Source organism: Musa acuminata, chromosome BXJ1-6 (genome assembly GCF_036884655.1).
Source record: "Musa acuminata AAA Group cultivar baxijiao chromosome BXJ1-6, Cavendish_Baxijiao_AAA, whole genome shotgun sequence".
Classification (NCBI taxonomy): Eukaryota; Viridiplantae; Streptophyta; class Magnoliopsida; order Zingiberales; family Musaceae; genus Musa; species Musa acuminata.
This window is the reverse complement of record NC_088332.1, coordinates 6,021,407-6,038,021: the sequence shown is the minus strand read 5'-3', so window position 1 is coordinate 6,038,021 and position 16,615 is coordinate 6,021,407. Positions and strand designations below refer to the sequence as shown.

Here is a 16,615-nt window from a genome sequence, read left to right as displayed (position 1 = left end):
ATTTATTTCAGGAATCCTCCCTATATGATATAAATTGATAATTTCCCTCGTGAAAGGATCAACCTTTCATTCTTAAATTTTCCTATACATGAGAGCATATCATGCTGGATGAAAAGAGAATTTATCTGATCAACACAAAATATCTCGCCGTAAAACACCTATCTGGTTGGTCTTTGTTTTCAGTCTTATTATAAACTTGGAATTTGTTAAATACTTTATCCTTTATCCTCTATAAAGAAATATATATCATTTTTCAATTATTTCTCCATGGTATAAAGTATTTATGAATTATGACCCATCAAGAAGTACCATTTGTCGTTGCTATTGTATGCGCACACATAGCTACTTAATAAAAACAATAATTTTCAATATTTCTATAATTCAGAAGGAACTGTTTGGAAGCCAAGACTATAATATAAATTTCATGCATACTGAAAGATTCGCATAGACGGCAAATCCCAAATAATTTTGAATGACGGGAGTATCAGAATACTATATTCTAAATTTTTACAAAGCAGTTGAATCAGATAAAATACAGGTTTTGAAGGAAAAGAAAAATACAGAAACCATAAGAAGAAGCAGTGATATAAACATAAAACCTACATAGATGAATATGTGGGAAAGCATACACTTTTTTTTTTTCCTTTGGCATAAAAAGGCGCCATGAGTGTTCAAATATCTGTGCTCCATTGATATTTGATGCTGCTCGCTGCTCAGAACAGTTTAAATGAATAGGTACTATAAGAAAATCCCTCTCAGAGAGCAGAGATAGAAGAAAGAAATGATTCACTTCCTCTAGAATCTAATCTGGCCTGAAATGTTTGGTTATTCGACATCCGCCTCATGAATCTAGTAAAGCGATTCCAGTTATGAGACTCGAATAGGTTTCTGTTCATTCTGACATAGTTAAAAGACAATGAAGTCTCATAAGCACCGCCATAGTAAAGCCTGGAGTTATAAATAACCTGGTTCAGAGATGCTTCATCCAGCCTAGCAAAAGAGTTTTCACCGGTAAGTGGCAGGTTGCACATCCTAGCAGCACAAAGAAGCTGTCTGAGAAATGTTTCTGGACTGCTCCTTGAATTATTCTTTTCCTCAGAATCTAACAAATCGAAACATGTGCAGCACAGCGTCATTCTATGCCGAGCGAACATGCGGAGTATTGGAAGATAACCATCTCTAATGACAGTATTGTAGTAACCAGTGGTGGTTGCTTCAGTGGGATGTGAGTTTGTGCCATAGTGCCAGTGCATACCACCAACTTTTGCAGAAATCTTAACACCAGTACCCAAGAAAATTGCACCAGTCGTGATGCATAACCTCTCTCCATGATGAAGAAGCAAACCCGAGTACCACTCGAGGAAAAATGGGCCATAAGGTGTGTTCCAAGATCCATCACTTCTGAAGAAACCTGTTCCCACAGGGTTCTTCAGAAAGTCACTAGCGTCAAGAGGGGCACCATATCCCCACACACGCATGCCAATATTTCGTGCACAAGCACTGAGTGATGCCAGCATGTACTGTTAATAGAAAAGATAAGTCATCACAAAACCATATCCCCGACATCAGTATGAAAAACATTGATGTACATATGCGACAAATATTGAATACTAGCCTTAATGAAAACTGAATCTGCTCTCTGACCTTATCATAACACTGAAATTCTCCAAGTTCAGCTGCAGTGCTTGTTCGTATCAGCTTCTCAGTGGGGCAAAAAGGATACGTAAGTTCACCTGCAGGACCCATTCCAACTTGAATTTCCTGCGAAGCACAGAAATAAGATGAACTGAACTATAAATCTATTGAGAAAATGTCTAGAAGTAAGCACATACAATTCAATGTTGGAACCTTACCGTTACTACAACTCCTAGGAAGTCCTTGAAAGTATCCCTGAAACTCCTCATAAAATCTGAATAAGCCTGGATTGGAGATCGTCCCCTTAGAACAGGAAGAACATCACATCCCAAAGAAATATATTCCTTATTCCTTCTACCAAACCTGTCAGAGAAAGCCAAATCTGGCTCTTTGTCCATTTCTTTAAGCACCCATTGTGGGAGAGGTATCCTTTATAAAAAAACAAGTTTTAGTAATTTAACAGAAAATAAGGTTGATTTTGATTAGAAAATATGTAAAAATGCTAATTAACAACAGATTCATCAGAATCTTTGAAGAAAATACAGTCACACGTCAGTTTCACTTCGTATATAGTCTTTCACCATTCGTGCAACTTCAAATGAAACAAATGTTATATATCTCATCTGTTTTTTTTACTCTCCTCCACCTTATATAATATATATAACCTATTACCATCCCATTTAAAATTATGGTAGTTCAGCAAAGAGTTATACAAGACCTTGAAAACAATTCATTTGACATTGCCCAATTTAAGCAAAAACTTCTCCAAGACAGAGACAGGCAACTCTGAGCAAAAACTCCCCCAACTAGGGGCACAGCTCCAAAACATGTTGCTAAAACTGCATTTTATATAATAATAATAATCAGATCATTGTCCAATGAGATAAGAAGACTTGGCTCCAAAGAATCTAACACATGCGTATTAATTTTCAGTCTAATTCTTTTTGTCTGGCCAAGCTATATTTTATAGGTGGAAGCATGACTCAGTAACATATTTCTATATATTTTATTCAATAATAAGTTCTTAGACTGCCATGAGCAGGTTTAATTGTGTATGACAGATAGCTTGATAGACCTCCCAAGTTTAACTTAGTAGAAACGCCACAAGTCAAACATGCACAGCTCACTTGCGTAAGGATGATTTAAGCTCAAAACACTTGAATGTAATGAAACAACATCTGCAAATATAAAATCAGCCATCAAACATATCTAACTTTCTTTTTTGATTTTCTTTAGATTTAAAATGGAAAAATATCTACACAAAAAAATGAAGTCTCACCTGTACTTAAAAGTTATCTAATCTTCTTTATCAAGACATAGTTTCAGTCAAAGGGATAGAGTTGGCCGGTCGAGTGCAGAACAGGAATTGGCCGTCTCAAACACAAGCTGAATCATGTACCCAATTGTCATGATGAATACAACAGTGAGGCACAAACATAACCTATTAAAATCATGTGCTATGGAGAAGGGCGAAAAGACATCCTCGTTAAAAAGTTTACTCTATTGATAGCAAAAGTTATGGAAAACTATTGGGTAACCATGATTCCCATGTCACATTACTATAGGGTAGTCTTGGCCATATTCAAGGCTTTTCAAGTATCACTTTCATGAGTAATTCTATTCAACAACAACAAAGCGGTATTACATAAGCAATTCTATTAATGACTTCAACTGAAATTTGTCTCTATTACATAAGTATGACAAGCATATTATAGAAAAGAAATTACATCAGGTGCATAAATAACTAGTCAGTATCTGATTTTAGAGGCATATACAATAGAATCAAAGAGAAGTACAAGTCCTAGACTCCTTATATTGAAATATACTTATACCATTGACAACTTCCACAAGATATTACAGTACTTATATATGGATATATAGCCCCTTGTACATTTTCCAATCTTAACACTACCCCCTCTAACTTTAGTGCAAAATTTCAGGCATCAACAGGGTTTTCTTTCCTCCAAGAGAGAAGTTCAATCTACAATCAGAGCTTGCTAAAGCATAATTAACAAGACTAGAGTGGTTACATGTCAAAAATTACTAAATTAATGAAAAGTAAAGAGAAAATGTCTTTTGTATCCATGTCACTAAATAGGCCATATCCAAATTACATTCAAAACCTCTAGGAACCTCATGCCTGGAACTTTGCAATTTCTCTATAGAAACGTACATCAACAGAAGGTATGATATCTGACTCCCAGAATACAGCAAGAAAAGTCATTCAAGAGTTGTTCATAATCATGTATCATGCACAACAATGCACAGGGTCCCATCTCCATGACAACCCATTTTTAACCTATATTAGCCTATTCTCACTCGGCTCCTAAATTGCCTTGTTAAACACCAAAGACCCTTCAACATTTATTCAGTCTAGCATCCCATCGGATATGATGATAATTGTTGCTGATAAAATATCCAATTTTTTAATACATTCAAATCACAAGTTTTCCGATATCATTGAAACCCGTTACTAATGAGAACCTCAGACATAATCTTGAAAGCTTTTCATTTACTAGGTAGCATTACTAGAAGTTTTTCTCAAGTAAACGTAAAATTCACCTTGTATTTGCTTTGCCAATTGTACTAAAATAAATTCTTGAGAATTGAAATTTCTAGAAACTAGGACTGGGATGAACCAAAATGACAGCCTAAAGTTAAAGAACTGTTGAAATCAATTTTCTGGAACAGTAAATTTATTTTTTACATTTGCATCACACGTTTATTGTTGCATTTTAAATTATTTTCCCCACGTACAATGTAGTTATACTGCTTGGTTTCAACTCATGTGAAACAAAATCCACTAAGTGATGCTTGATCAATAACTTTGAACATCTTCCCATTGTTTGCCATTACAATAGCATACAATTGAAATTATTGATCATCTGCTTTAGATCTTAAGAGAGAAACCATGTAAGTGAGGTTTTCAATAGCTAAGAAGGGAGATAAAGGAAACTTAAGGGTCTTTTTTTAATTATTAGATCATAGTCTACATGCATGTATATGATGAATGACCTAAGTATTGAAGAAGACTAATTATAAGTAAATTCTCAACAAAAGAATTGCAATTTGTCCCGCCTCACCATTAAGAAGTCTAACATTATTATTATATCATAAATGCACACACAGATGTGCATACTTATAGAGGTTCACCATACTTAAAAATGAGATTAATTACATATTACCCTTATAGTTAAACCTCTTTAGCATCCCAGTCCCTAGACTTAAAAAATTTATATTAGAATCTCAATAGTTATGAAAGTAAAATATTTAACTTCATTTACCCTAACGCCATCAGTTGTACCGACAGAAGCACAAAAACAATAGGCAAAAAGGTAATTTCAATATCTCAGTTATGTTTTTTGTGGTGGCAGATGACGATGCCGTTGGGGGCCGTTAGTGATTATTGTGGATGAGGAGGGAGAGTGACAACGAGGGGTGAGGTAAAGGGAGAAGAGAAAGAGGACGACATAGATGCCAACGTTCTACATCTGCATCGGTGCCGACACAAATGTAGAGTAGCGAAAGGGTCGCTCGGCATCTGCATTAGCGCCGACACAGATGTAGATGTAAAGCGGTGCCACTTTGCATCTAAGCAGTGTCGACACAAATGTAGAGCAACGCCGCTCTGCATCGTCCTCTTCCTCCTCTCTCTTTGACTCACATCTCGTCACCGCTCTCCTTCCCCTTCCACAACAGTCACCCACAGCTCCTAATGGCGTCGTCATCCACCATCATTGAAAACATAACTGAGATATTGAAATTACCTTTTTGCCTATTGGTTTCATGCTTTCGTCGATAAAACCAATGGTGTTAGGATAAATGGAGCTAGATGTTTCACTTTCATAACTATAGAAATTCCAATATAAATTTTTTAACTCTAGATACTGGGATGCTAAAGAGGTCAAACTACGGGAATAATCTATAATTAGCCCCTAAAAATGAGACAAATATATTACACCTTTTCTATAAAGTACAAAATAAGCTTTCACCACCGGCTTAAGCTTTTTTCTACCTTTTGAAGAAAAGGAACACTTGAATTACGTTAAAGCAGGTTCACACAAAAAGTTAGGAGCTACTTCTCCAGACCAAAAAACAGGAGATCTATCCTCTCTGGCCCTCTTGGCCAAACTATGAGCTATAGTATTGAGGCATCGGAGTAGATTAAGCATATCAACTAGCATTAAATACATGAAAATAAACACCAAATATATTAAATGCAATAAACACATACCACTACTGCTCGATTGCACAACAAAGACCACTAGGTTTCTAATAGCAACTAATTTGATCAGTTCAATGGATTCAATTTTACTTGTATATATGTCATCACACCTCCGCGTCTAATTGATGTTTCTAAATACCATGTAAAGAAGCAAACAATTGGGAGGCGAGACCATGATTCCAAGAAAATAGGATTGAAGGAGATATACCAGCAGGGGTCTCCAGGGCCCGTCCCCCACTCATGGAACGCAATGATCGCGCGCACCTTGAGCCCGCATCTCCGCGCCATCATCACCAAATCCATGTACCCGCCCCAGTCGTACACCCCCGGTGCCTCCCTCTCGACGATCCCCCACCAGCACTCCACCGTGATCCCCTCCACACCGGCCGTAGCGAGCGCCATGAAGGACGCCCCCATCGTCTTCCTCCGCGTCATCCGCCCCGACGGCGTTACGGCGTCCGCGGGGAGCGTGACGAACACCGGCACCCCTCTGCCGGATCGCGTCGGCGGGGGGACGGCGGGGTGGAGCGTGCCGCCAATTCCGGGGCAAGAGGACGAGCCATCGAGTGACTCGTCGGCGCCGGAGGAAGACTTGGAGGAGTAGAGGCGGGAGGAGACGGAGCGGTGGCGGCGGAAGGGCAGGCGGATGGCCGGCAAGACGGAGACGGAGGCAGGGGCGGGCCAGGCGCAGGATGCTGGGACGACGGCGGCAACGCTCGACGGAGGAGCGGCGATCGCTGCCATTCGAGTTGGTTCTCGAGGGAGAGGAGCAATGATCTGGCAAGAGTTCTTTTCGCCCCCCCCTCTCTCTCTCTCCCTAACTCCCTCCAACTTCACGTTTCTGTTGTCCTCATCGACGGAGAGACATTTATAGCCACCTTTTTTGTCTTATTTTTTTCTCTTTAAAAAGTTTTATTGGTTAATTTAGAAAAATCCACGTGGCGCTCGTCATACAGCGTTTACATTGGTCCAGTTAAATTGTTCTCTGTCACGCGCAGACAGGGAACAGGGTCCTTCGCAACGAGGAAAATAAAATACTTATTTGATGTTATACGTGTCAGAATATTAGTCGCATTGTCAGCGGTCCAACCCTGAACTTTGGGCATATGAGGACAGGAAATCCCTCGCTTGCACGTCGTCTCCTACGTTACTCCACCAAGCTGGGAAAGCACCCCATGGTCACCACATCGGCCGATATGGGGAGTCAACCGCGGTGCTCTGCTTCATAAGACGACAGTGTGGCTTTGAGATCCACAGTTCGGCTGATGCAGTGTCCAGTACTCAAAATGGAAGTTTCTTCTTCTTCTTCTTCTTCTTCTTCTTCTCCATTTACAAGGACTGAACTGCCTGTTACTGGTGATATAGGAGTCCATTTTATTGCTTGCATGCATCTAAAACTGTTCTTCAATTATCCCAGATGTAGTTGGTCAATCCGAGCTCATCTCAAGTGAGTCAAAACACATTGTGTTTCATTGTATTTGTAAGCAAATGTAAGTTCTTCAGAGAAAGCATCAAACATAAGAGATCAAATTTGACGGAGAGGTGTCTAGAAGAATGTCCCTCAGAAATCTTCTTCAGCAATCAGTGGGTTGAGAGTGACATTTGGAAGACCACCGGTTGATGGACTTCCAAACAACTCGTTCTCTCTCTCATGCAGTTCTGAAGTGACAGATCAGTACAAATCATAGTTAATATGAGGCTTCTCTAAAATAGTCTTTAGGTTGAAGAACGATGAGATAAGTATGAGAAAAATGGGGAAGGCCACTCTCTTAATTCTCTTTATCCATAGCGTTGTTTTGTCATGTATCTACGTTGTTTCTTCCATCATATAAAAGAACACATTATTATCTGCTCACAACTTAAAAATCATGTTCATAATACATGACAGTGAGATAAAGATTTTTAAAAAAAATAAATTGTTTGACACGATTTGAGTTGATCGTTAAAGTGGTCAAGGAGCGACCATGATTGATCTCGACAAAGATTGAGGTTAGATAGATTTTTCGACTTGATCTCTCTAATACTCAACTCAATCTCGAGAAGAATAAAATAAATTTAATAAAAAAAATTTAATCTTGATTATCATATTTAGGTATCTTTTTATAGTGGGTTAATAAAAGAGAATATTCTATGAAATATTCATGGATAAAATATTTCTTAAACCCAAATTATCGATAAGTATGTCTTCTCATTGTTGATTGTACTATCATATCTATCACTATGAGTTGAGAGGAGGAAGAAGGAAAGACTAGGGGAAGCTGGAGAACGGCGGATTTGGATTCAGGACTACGACATGGGCTCCAAGCTCGACCTACATTGAACCCAACGTGAACTTTGACCGCATAATATTTGATCTGGTCCAATCCTACCGATAACCCGACGCACACGTTTCTTGATCTGATCCAACCCCACCCAAAAACCCGACCTACACGATAAGAAACCCGACAGGAATTGCAGATTCGTGCGTGAGTTAGGTTCAATCGGATCGACTCTGACCCGATTGGATCGGGCGAAACTGGTCTGGTTTAGATCTGCTATGTTCATCTAAAGTGGACACTTCCTTCATGAAGAACATGCAAACCTACTTGATAAAACATTGACTTCAAAGAAGAAAACAGTGGAGATACTAAAAAGACTCGATGCAATACACAAGGAAATGAGCATCAAACTTCAAAGATACAAAGCAAGTCACACCATCGCAACAAGACGACACTGTTCACTCTTATTCTGCAGGGCTTACGAGTCACTGCGGAAGTGGCTGGTGGTCGTGTAACAAGTAGGCGTAGGTGTACACCAACCCTGCGAGGCCGCCGCCTATCAGGGGGCCGACAAAGTAGATCCAGAGGTCGGAGAAGTCCCCGCTAGCGACGGCGGGCCCGAAGGAGCGAGCCGGGTTCATCGACCCGCCGGAGAAGGGGCCGGCTGCGAGGATGTTGGCGCCGACGATGAAGCCGATGGCGATCGGGGCGATGGTGCCGAGGGAGCCCTTCTTCGGGTCGGCTGCCGTCGCGTACACCGTGTACACCAGGGCGAAGGTGATGATGATCTCCATCACCACCCCTTCTCCTGCTCCCACTCCTGCTCCCAGTCCATGGGTGGGGGTGTCCTGCAAGATAAGAAGAGGATTTAGCTTCTGTCTCGTGTTTGATGGCTGTGTGCGTCAGCCTTTACCAGTCCGGTTGAGAACTTGAGGAGGAAAGCTCCGACAACAGCTCCAAGCAGCTGGGCGATCCAGTATAAGATGCCAGTGAGGATGGTGATCTGCCCTCCAAGAGCCAACCCGAAGGTGACCGCCGGATTCACGTGGCCGCCGGAGATGTTGAAGCCCACCGATACCGCCACGAAGAGCGCAAACCCATGGCAGACGGCGATAGCGACGAGCCCCGCAGGATCCAGAGCTGCGCTCGACGTCAACTTGTCTGCAAAAGACACATATATACTTATAGATCGAGACATAAGAATCGACATAGAAGATTGATGAACGAGGATGTTAACTGTAAGCTATAGCTGATCCGACGCCAGCGAAGACGAAGAGGAGAGTGGAGATGAACTCGGCGAGGTAGGCCTTCAGTGAGCCGACACTGAAAGAGTCATCGAAGCGGCCGAAGGCGATTCCAGCCATGGTCGAGAAATGGGGATGGAGAGAGGATTAACTACACAAGATGAAGGTTGGTATGCATGTATATATACAGACACACACACACACACGATCAGGGTTGCCTGTGGTGAAAGAGAGAGGAGGATGAGGAACGAGGACTATAGCTTATCCAATGCCAACATGCCAACTGTAATCAACATGCAATGAGGAAATGTCGAGAAGCTCATCAATGATTTGAGGGGACCCTGTGGCCGACCAACCTTTGGTGCTTCTGCATGGTGGGGCACAACCTTGTCTAGGAGGAGGAAGAGAACAGAAGTGTGTGACAAAAATTGTGACTGTGCATGGTATTGTGGTTGTTCATTTACATTTTGGACTGTGGGATTAGGTTACTCTCTCAAAAACCTTCTTACATGATGAAGACCACAAGTTTCATTTGGATCCATGTTGATCGGATGAAGGAAACAGTGACTGAAACGATCTGGAAAGAACGCCATTGCCACATGATATTGTCGACCACAAGGGACAGGTAGAGGATGAGAGGGAATCGTCTCTTCTGAGGGTGGGGCAGCAGCTGAGAGGCCAAAGGAGTCGATCATCTCCACTCAACAATACATGTCTATTTTTCCTACACAGTTTCTTGAATTAAAAGTATCTCCTCCCTGTAATGACTTGTTTTTTTGGGATTTGAGATGCCAAAAGAACACGACCAAATACTGTTCTCAAGAACACAACCTTGAAGGAGCTGGAAATGATCCATTCCACTGGTGCTGAGCTCAGAATTAAAACAGTGATGCATGCCTGGCACTCACATGGTGAGAAAGAAATGTAGAGGATTGTAACATGCCAACCACTCAGCAATGAGTGGGTTTGCCGCTGACATGAACATGAACATAAGGTGAAGATAATCTTGATTACTCTGGATGAGTTCTGACATGTTTCTGCATGGTTTTGCTGCTTCTCTAAAAATATATATTGTTTCCCTTTCATATTTTAGGAAAGAAGATAAGGCTGGTGATCTGGAAGCAAGAGTACTAGATTTATGCATGCACCAGGGAAGCTGATCTCTTCAAGCATTTGAATCCATTCTTAGAACAGGAAGCTGTTGATTCCAAGTTCAGAAACGATGCAATCATTTCTGAAACAGTTTGCTAGACATGTTCTTTTCTTTCATTCTTCTCGCCAACACTGAAATTTGTGGTTGTATCTGAGTGGGACAATTAGTAATGTTAGATACTGCAGTAGTTTATAAAGTGAAGCTTTCAATCAAAAACTATATATATATATATATATATATATATCACGTCATATATTGTGCATTATTTCTGCAGTAGTGTATGCACGTATTTATGCGGCCGTACGCGTGTTCGTTGTGTGTACGAACGTGTCATTGACTTCACGTGCGTGTATCAGAGGAGAACTGCTTTGAAATGTGTGAGTCAAGCAACGAGGAAGAATCTCTACCGTTAATCTGCAGCGGACACGAGATCGGAGTCGGGATCCTCTCCGACTCGTGCGGATCAAATTCTCATCTCCAGCGGTCCCATCTCAACCGTCCACTTGAACTCGTGTAGGTTATGAACCGTCCACCTGTGCGGCCCAGTCTCTCCGATGAATGGGCGGTCTAAATGAAGAGTTTCAGCGGAGCCGGATTCGCACCAGTTGTAGAGGATCCGACCCGCACTCCAGCACGTGACTAACCGGTTGTTGTCAGGTGCTCAGATAGAAGCGGATTCGAGCTAAGGGCGAAACGTCCACGAGAGCGAGAGGGGGATTTCGTCCGCCGGCCGATGGCGAGGATCGTTCCCATGTTCAACGCCACCTCCTTCTCCTCCAATTCCGTCCGACTTGCGGCCCTCCACGCGCCGCTCTCCTCCTCCGCCGTCGCTCCCGCTGGCCGGTTCGCCCCCAGCCCTCGGTCCGGCCTCTGCTCCGCCCCTCGCGGTATGCTATCTCCCTTGGGTGCCAGCTGCGTCGAGCTTTCGATTTATGTCTTTATTACGTTTTTATTGATATTATCGTAAATCCCGATGTCCTTTCTTTTGTCTTTGCTGAGATTTAATCTATTACTGTTCATCGCAAACTGCTGTAATCAGAGTTCTGGTTGAAGTGCAAGATTTGGGAATAGTGATGGAGTGCTACTATCTGGTCAACTACTTCATGACACGCATTATATTCGCTCCAAGATTACGTCTTTTTGCTAAGAAAAAACATATATTAGTAGCCAGCATGGTAGCCTGGTAGATGGAGTTAATTATGTCGTGCTTTCTCTTTTTGCTTTGCGGCCAACGGACTGTTACAGTTTCTTTGGAGCTATACATTTATTTATTAAATTAGGTATTTCACTTATTTTTAGCACTTAATGTTGTACATGGTGTGTTTATATGTTCCTTTCCTTCTGAATGACTTAATTGCAGTTACCGATTTCTGTTCAAGATTACATCTTTTTGCGAAGCATATCTTTTTTATTTGGTTTGGGGATTCATGTTATTCTTTTAGTGGAAAGCATCACTATCAGGTGGAGATAGCTCGGCCCTGTTTTTTTTTTTCTTTTTGATGTTCATTAACTGAATGATAATTCCTCTGAAGTGATTTTTGTTAAATTTGACATATTTAATTTACTGCGTCTATCTTTTAATTTGATTCTAATGGACCTGCTCACTCAGTTTAATAGAGGTTGCGGGCTTGTTTAAGTGACTGAGAAGTCTTTTTTTAAGCTTATACACCACTTGTGGCGTCACAACTAATTATTTATTATTATTATTTTAAATATAATCTGATATGTTGTTGATACTGGAAGCTTACTTTTTCTCATTTTCTCATGCTACTTCCTGACTATGTCCATGGTAAAATGTGAACAACTCAAGTCTTTGTATAACCTTATTTTATAGACTCTAACTCTCCTGGCTCTTTTTTGTCTGTTATTCCTCAGCTATACATCATGAGCAGTTATTTGGAATAAAAACTTCTAGATTGATGAGAAAAGCAAATTGTATAAAGGCCAGTGCTTCCGGCAACATGGCACAAGCTAGCACAACTATTAGTAAAGAAGAGGCGTTTGAGTGGGTGAAAAAGGATAATCGGAGAATGCTTCATGTTGTTTATCGTGTTGGTGACTTGGAAAGGACGATCAAGTATTATGTCCTCTTTATTTATATTTCAGCTTTAGTTGGAAGATCTGTTTTAGGCATTATAACACATGCCTTTCTCTGAGTTTGTTTACATGATTGGTGAAGATTTTACACGGAGTGCTTGGGAATGAAGTTGCTGCGGAAGCGTGACATTCCTGAGGAAAAATATACAAATGCTTTCCTTGGATATGGACCCGAAGACTCACATTTTGTCGTTGAACTTACTTATAGTAAGTTACATGGATAATTTCTTCACGATGTCAGTGAAGCATTTATCCTAGACTTTTTTGCACATGTTCTAATACTACATCTCTTGCTAGTTGGGGATTTAAAAATTCACTATAGTTTTGTTTGTTTGGTAGGGCAAAGTTTTTTTCTCCTACTTATCTGAATCTAGCTCTGTATTTTGCAATTGTTGCCAGACTATGGAGTTGACCAGTACGACATTGGAGCTGGTTTTGGACACTTCGGTATAGCAGTTGAAGACGTAAGATCTCTTTTCATGTATCATCAGTTTATGCAATCTTCTGCTGAGCGGGAGCATCAGTTGCACACATTCTTCCATGTGTGTATGTGTATGTGGTACTTGTGGTGATTGAGACTTGTTTTTGGTGACATATAGACTAAGTCTCCTCACACATTACTAGATTTTTGTTGAATCTGGATGTTAATTTCTTGAAACAATCCGTAGTCATTTTATTTGTTTGCTTAGCCTGAGATTATGCCGCCTTGAGATCATTCTCTTCATACTGCATGAATAAAATCTAGTGTCTGAAAAATGGATAAACATTGTGTGTCATTATTTGATGTTTCCTCTCACATAAATAAACTGGAACATAATTTATTGTGTATTAACTATGCAATTTACTGTGTTAATGGACAGATACTATTTCAATTTTCAAATGCTTGCTTTCTTACAGTATGCAAGAATCAGAAATAATTCTACAATGGTCCAGTGAGGTCACCCTCTTTCCTGAATGAATAGGCTTTTGATAAAATCTTCAATTTGTAAAAATTGCTGTGATTCGAGTAGCATGCCGCCAGCTTTCATCTAAATATTATCATACTTATAAGACGTGTTGCTTGAATGATAATTTCTTAATTTGTTGGAAAAAGGTTGCCAAGACAGTGGATCTTATAAAAGCCAAAGGAGGAAAAGTGACCAGGGAACCTGGTCCTGTAAAAGGTGGCAAAACTGTAATTGCCTTTATCGAAGATCCTGATGGTTATAAGTTTGAACTTCTGGAAAGGGGCCCGACACCAGAGCCCTTGTGTCAAGTGATGCTTCGTGTAGGAGATCTCGACCGTTCTATAAATTTCCATGAAAAGGTAGTTCTCGTTGAAACGATAGATTATTTTATATCGTTTTTCTACTTTCATTTAATGAAAATGGTTTTCCGTCATTCTTTGTGTTCTAAATTTAATTTAATTGCTTGTAATAAGGCATTTGGTATGGAACTTCTCCGCAAACGAGATAATCCTGAATACAAGGTACTTGTCACATCTGAATACATATTTTTAAAGTTGTTTAATGCAGATATACATTCCAGTTTCACTTTCTTTCAGCTGTAAAAACATTTCTGTTGTTTACTCTCCCATTGGTGGGAAAATGGCCATCCTTGATAAGGAATTGTGTAGTTTCATAAATCTTTGAGTTCTATTTTCTTGGCATCATGCTTGCAAATTATGAACAAAGCCATCTTGGAAACTTCTATTTGTAGAAGGCCAAGATGCATGCCTTATCGAACCTCTGCTGCTATGATACAATTGGTATCTCCTAGAATGCAGTGTATCTCCAATTTTCCTGTTCTTATGTGATTGATACTTAGGAGGGGCGTAGTTCAACAGAATACATAACTTTGTAAATTCTTGTTGTAAAGGCTTTGTTCGAGGACTACGCTTCTTCTTGTCCTTATTTGTGTGTGAATATTTTGACATCACATGCCTGTCATGCATACTGTTACTAATGTGTAAGTTCATTTTTAGTACACTGTGGCAATGATGGGATATGGCCCTGAAGATAAGAACACTGTATTGGAGTTAACCTACAATTATGGAGTCACAGAATATGACAAAGGGAATGCCTATGCACAGGTAGTTTTTATTAGTCTATCTATTATTCTATTTAGTATATCAGTGATTATACTTGTCATGGATGATCTATGCATTAATGTGCTTTTCCTATTAAGATCATTTGGAGTTGATAGGAATTACCACTTTCTATTATTATAGATTGCCATTGGCACGGATGATGTTTATAAGACAGCAGAGGCTATAAAACTGCATGGAGGAAAAATTACTCGTGAACCAGGCCCCTTACCTGGCATTAATACCAAGATCACTGCATGCTTGGATCCAGATGGTTGGAAAACTGTATGTATCTGCATCTGACCTTTGATAATGTCTTGAATTTGCTTCAAGATTCTTGCAGACTTTAATTATGATGTGCATATCTTTGATGAACGACATGTTTACAATCCTCAATCCTTCCATAAGCTCATCATTCTTGTAGGACGATGATAAATTACATTCTGTAGAAGTTATATGCTCCAAATCTACTGAAAGCTACAGGCATCATAATGCTACTGATCTACGCAGAGTGGACATTTGCTAAACTATGGAAATTTCCACTCTGCCTAAAAAAGTCACATCATGCTATGCTTATTAATTTTCATCATGCTACGCCATGCACTTTTTGCAGGTATTTGTTGACAATATAGATTTTGCTAAAGAGCTGGAGTAATCAAGCATAAGTTACCTTCTGCTCAAAGTGGCCTTTGCCTGACTAATCTTATAAGATGCCTGATCAGATCTCAGTTTGTACATAGGCCAGTTTTGCCTGCCATTTTAGTGGAAGTATGTGACATATGTCCTCCACACTGGTGTAGTTTTAATATTTTTTAAAATTTGTTTTGAAGTAATATCAAATCAATCCTGTTTACATTTTTCGGCATTGACATTTTTGCTTATACAAGTACTATATTTTTCGTATCAGCTTCTCTAGCATTTGTCAGAATCTTTTTTATAATATTTCTTTTTTGCATTATCTTGCCATCTAATTTGGATGCAGAAAATAGTTAAACTTCTGTTGTTTTGCTCATCAAGAGAAGCATTGCTTTTGAAATTAGAGTTTCTTTTTAAGTTTGTTGGTAGAGGAACTTTGTGTTGTTTGTTCTATTTTCAAGTACTGAGTTGCATGTGGAGGAAACTAAGAACTCCACATTTATCTTTATGAAAGGTTCTGCATCTTCCTCTTTATCTGGTTCTCTTGGTGATGCTGTACTACCCAGAGCTTCATCATTTGTATTTGCTAGTGATGACAAATCCATGAATTCTTTTCTTGTGCTTCCCTAAACATCCCAGCTGAATTAGATGAAGATGACAGAAAGAGAAACTGTCATTTAATCTAGTGAGGCATGAAATGATATATGAAATCCAATGTGAGTCAATCACCTTATTACAGAAATCTTATATTGCTCATTGAGATCAAAATACACAACCTTACCATATCAACATCAATAAATTTACATGGTTAACATCATTCGTATCCCAAAAATATCCCCCAAAAAAAGGACGGAACTTTGTCTCCATTTAGAATTCCATGCATCGATTTCAATGAGAATGCACATAAATTTTATATATATATCAAAATCATACATGTACGTGGAAATCATAGCATTCCAAAATTTAATATCGAATTTTATAATTTAAAGTCAATGCTAAATTAACTAGATAATTTTTCAAACATGAGTGTTATTTTAAGTTAGTCCTTAATTTTTTTCTTCCAAAATTGATAATTTAAGTATTTGAATTAATAGCCATTCGAACTTGTTTTGTCATATTCCAGCAATATCTATAATAAAAACATGAGTTATAATATTTCTTTATGAATTTATATTATCTCCTCTTTTAATTTCTCTCCCATAAAATAAAGTTAATCATTTTTAGGCGTGATTTACATATTTTACAAAATATATAAAAGACAAACTACTTAAAAAGCTCTTTTAAATGATATATATAGGATAA

At 39.4% G+C, this 16,615-nt stretch overlaps 3 protein-coding genes across 3 annotated transcripts; 1 reads left to right on the top strand and 2 right to left on the bottom strand.

Moving 5' to 3' along the window:
• Nucleotides 1-445: 445 nt before the first annotated feature.
• Nucleotides 446-6,696, bottom strand: LOC135675853 (beta-amylase 3, chloroplastic-like). The gene is made up of 4 exons (XM_065186443.1): nt 6,069-6,696; nt 1,854-2,064; nt 1,645-1,761; nt 446-1,520 (listed from the first exon to the last, which is right to left on the bottom strand). The coding sequence occupies exons 1-4, from the start codon at nt 6,602-6,604 to the stop codon at nt 756-758; spliced, it is 1,629 nt and encodes a 542-aa protein (XP_065042515.1). The 5' UTR covers nt 6,605-6,696; the 3' UTR covers nt 446-755.
• Nucleotides 6,697-8,425: 1,729 nt separating this feature from the next.
• On the bottom strand, nt 8,426-9,605 carry LOC103987068 (probable aquaporin TIP2-2). The gene is made up of 3 exons (XM_009405259.3): nt 9,356-9,605; nt 9,032-9,279; nt 8,426-8,966 (listed from the first exon to the last, which is right to left on the bottom strand). Exons 1-3 carry the CDS (start codon nt 9,480-9,482, stop codon nt 8,604-8,606), a joined length of 738 nt encoding a protein of 245 aa, XP_009403534.2. The 5' UTR covers nt 9,483-9,605; the 3' UTR covers nt 8,426-8,603.
• A 1,581-nt stretch (nt 9,606-11,186) lies between these two features.
• On the top strand, nt 11,187-15,583 carry LOC103987067 (probable lactoylglutathione lyase, chloroplastic). The gene is made up of 9 exons (XM_009405258.3): nt 11,187-11,402; nt 12,391-12,592; nt 12,695-12,819; nt 13,012-13,076; nt 13,706-13,918; nt 14,033-14,080; nt 14,576-14,683; nt 14,822-14,962; nt 15,291-15,583. The coding sequence occupies exons 1-9, from the start codon at nt 11,249-11,251 to the stop codon at nt 15,330-15,332; spliced, it is 1,098 nt and encodes a 365-aa protein (XP_009403533.2). The 5' UTR covers nt 11,187-11,248; the 3' UTR covers nt 15,333-15,583.
• Nucleotides 15,584-16,615: the final 1,032 nt, after the last annotated feature.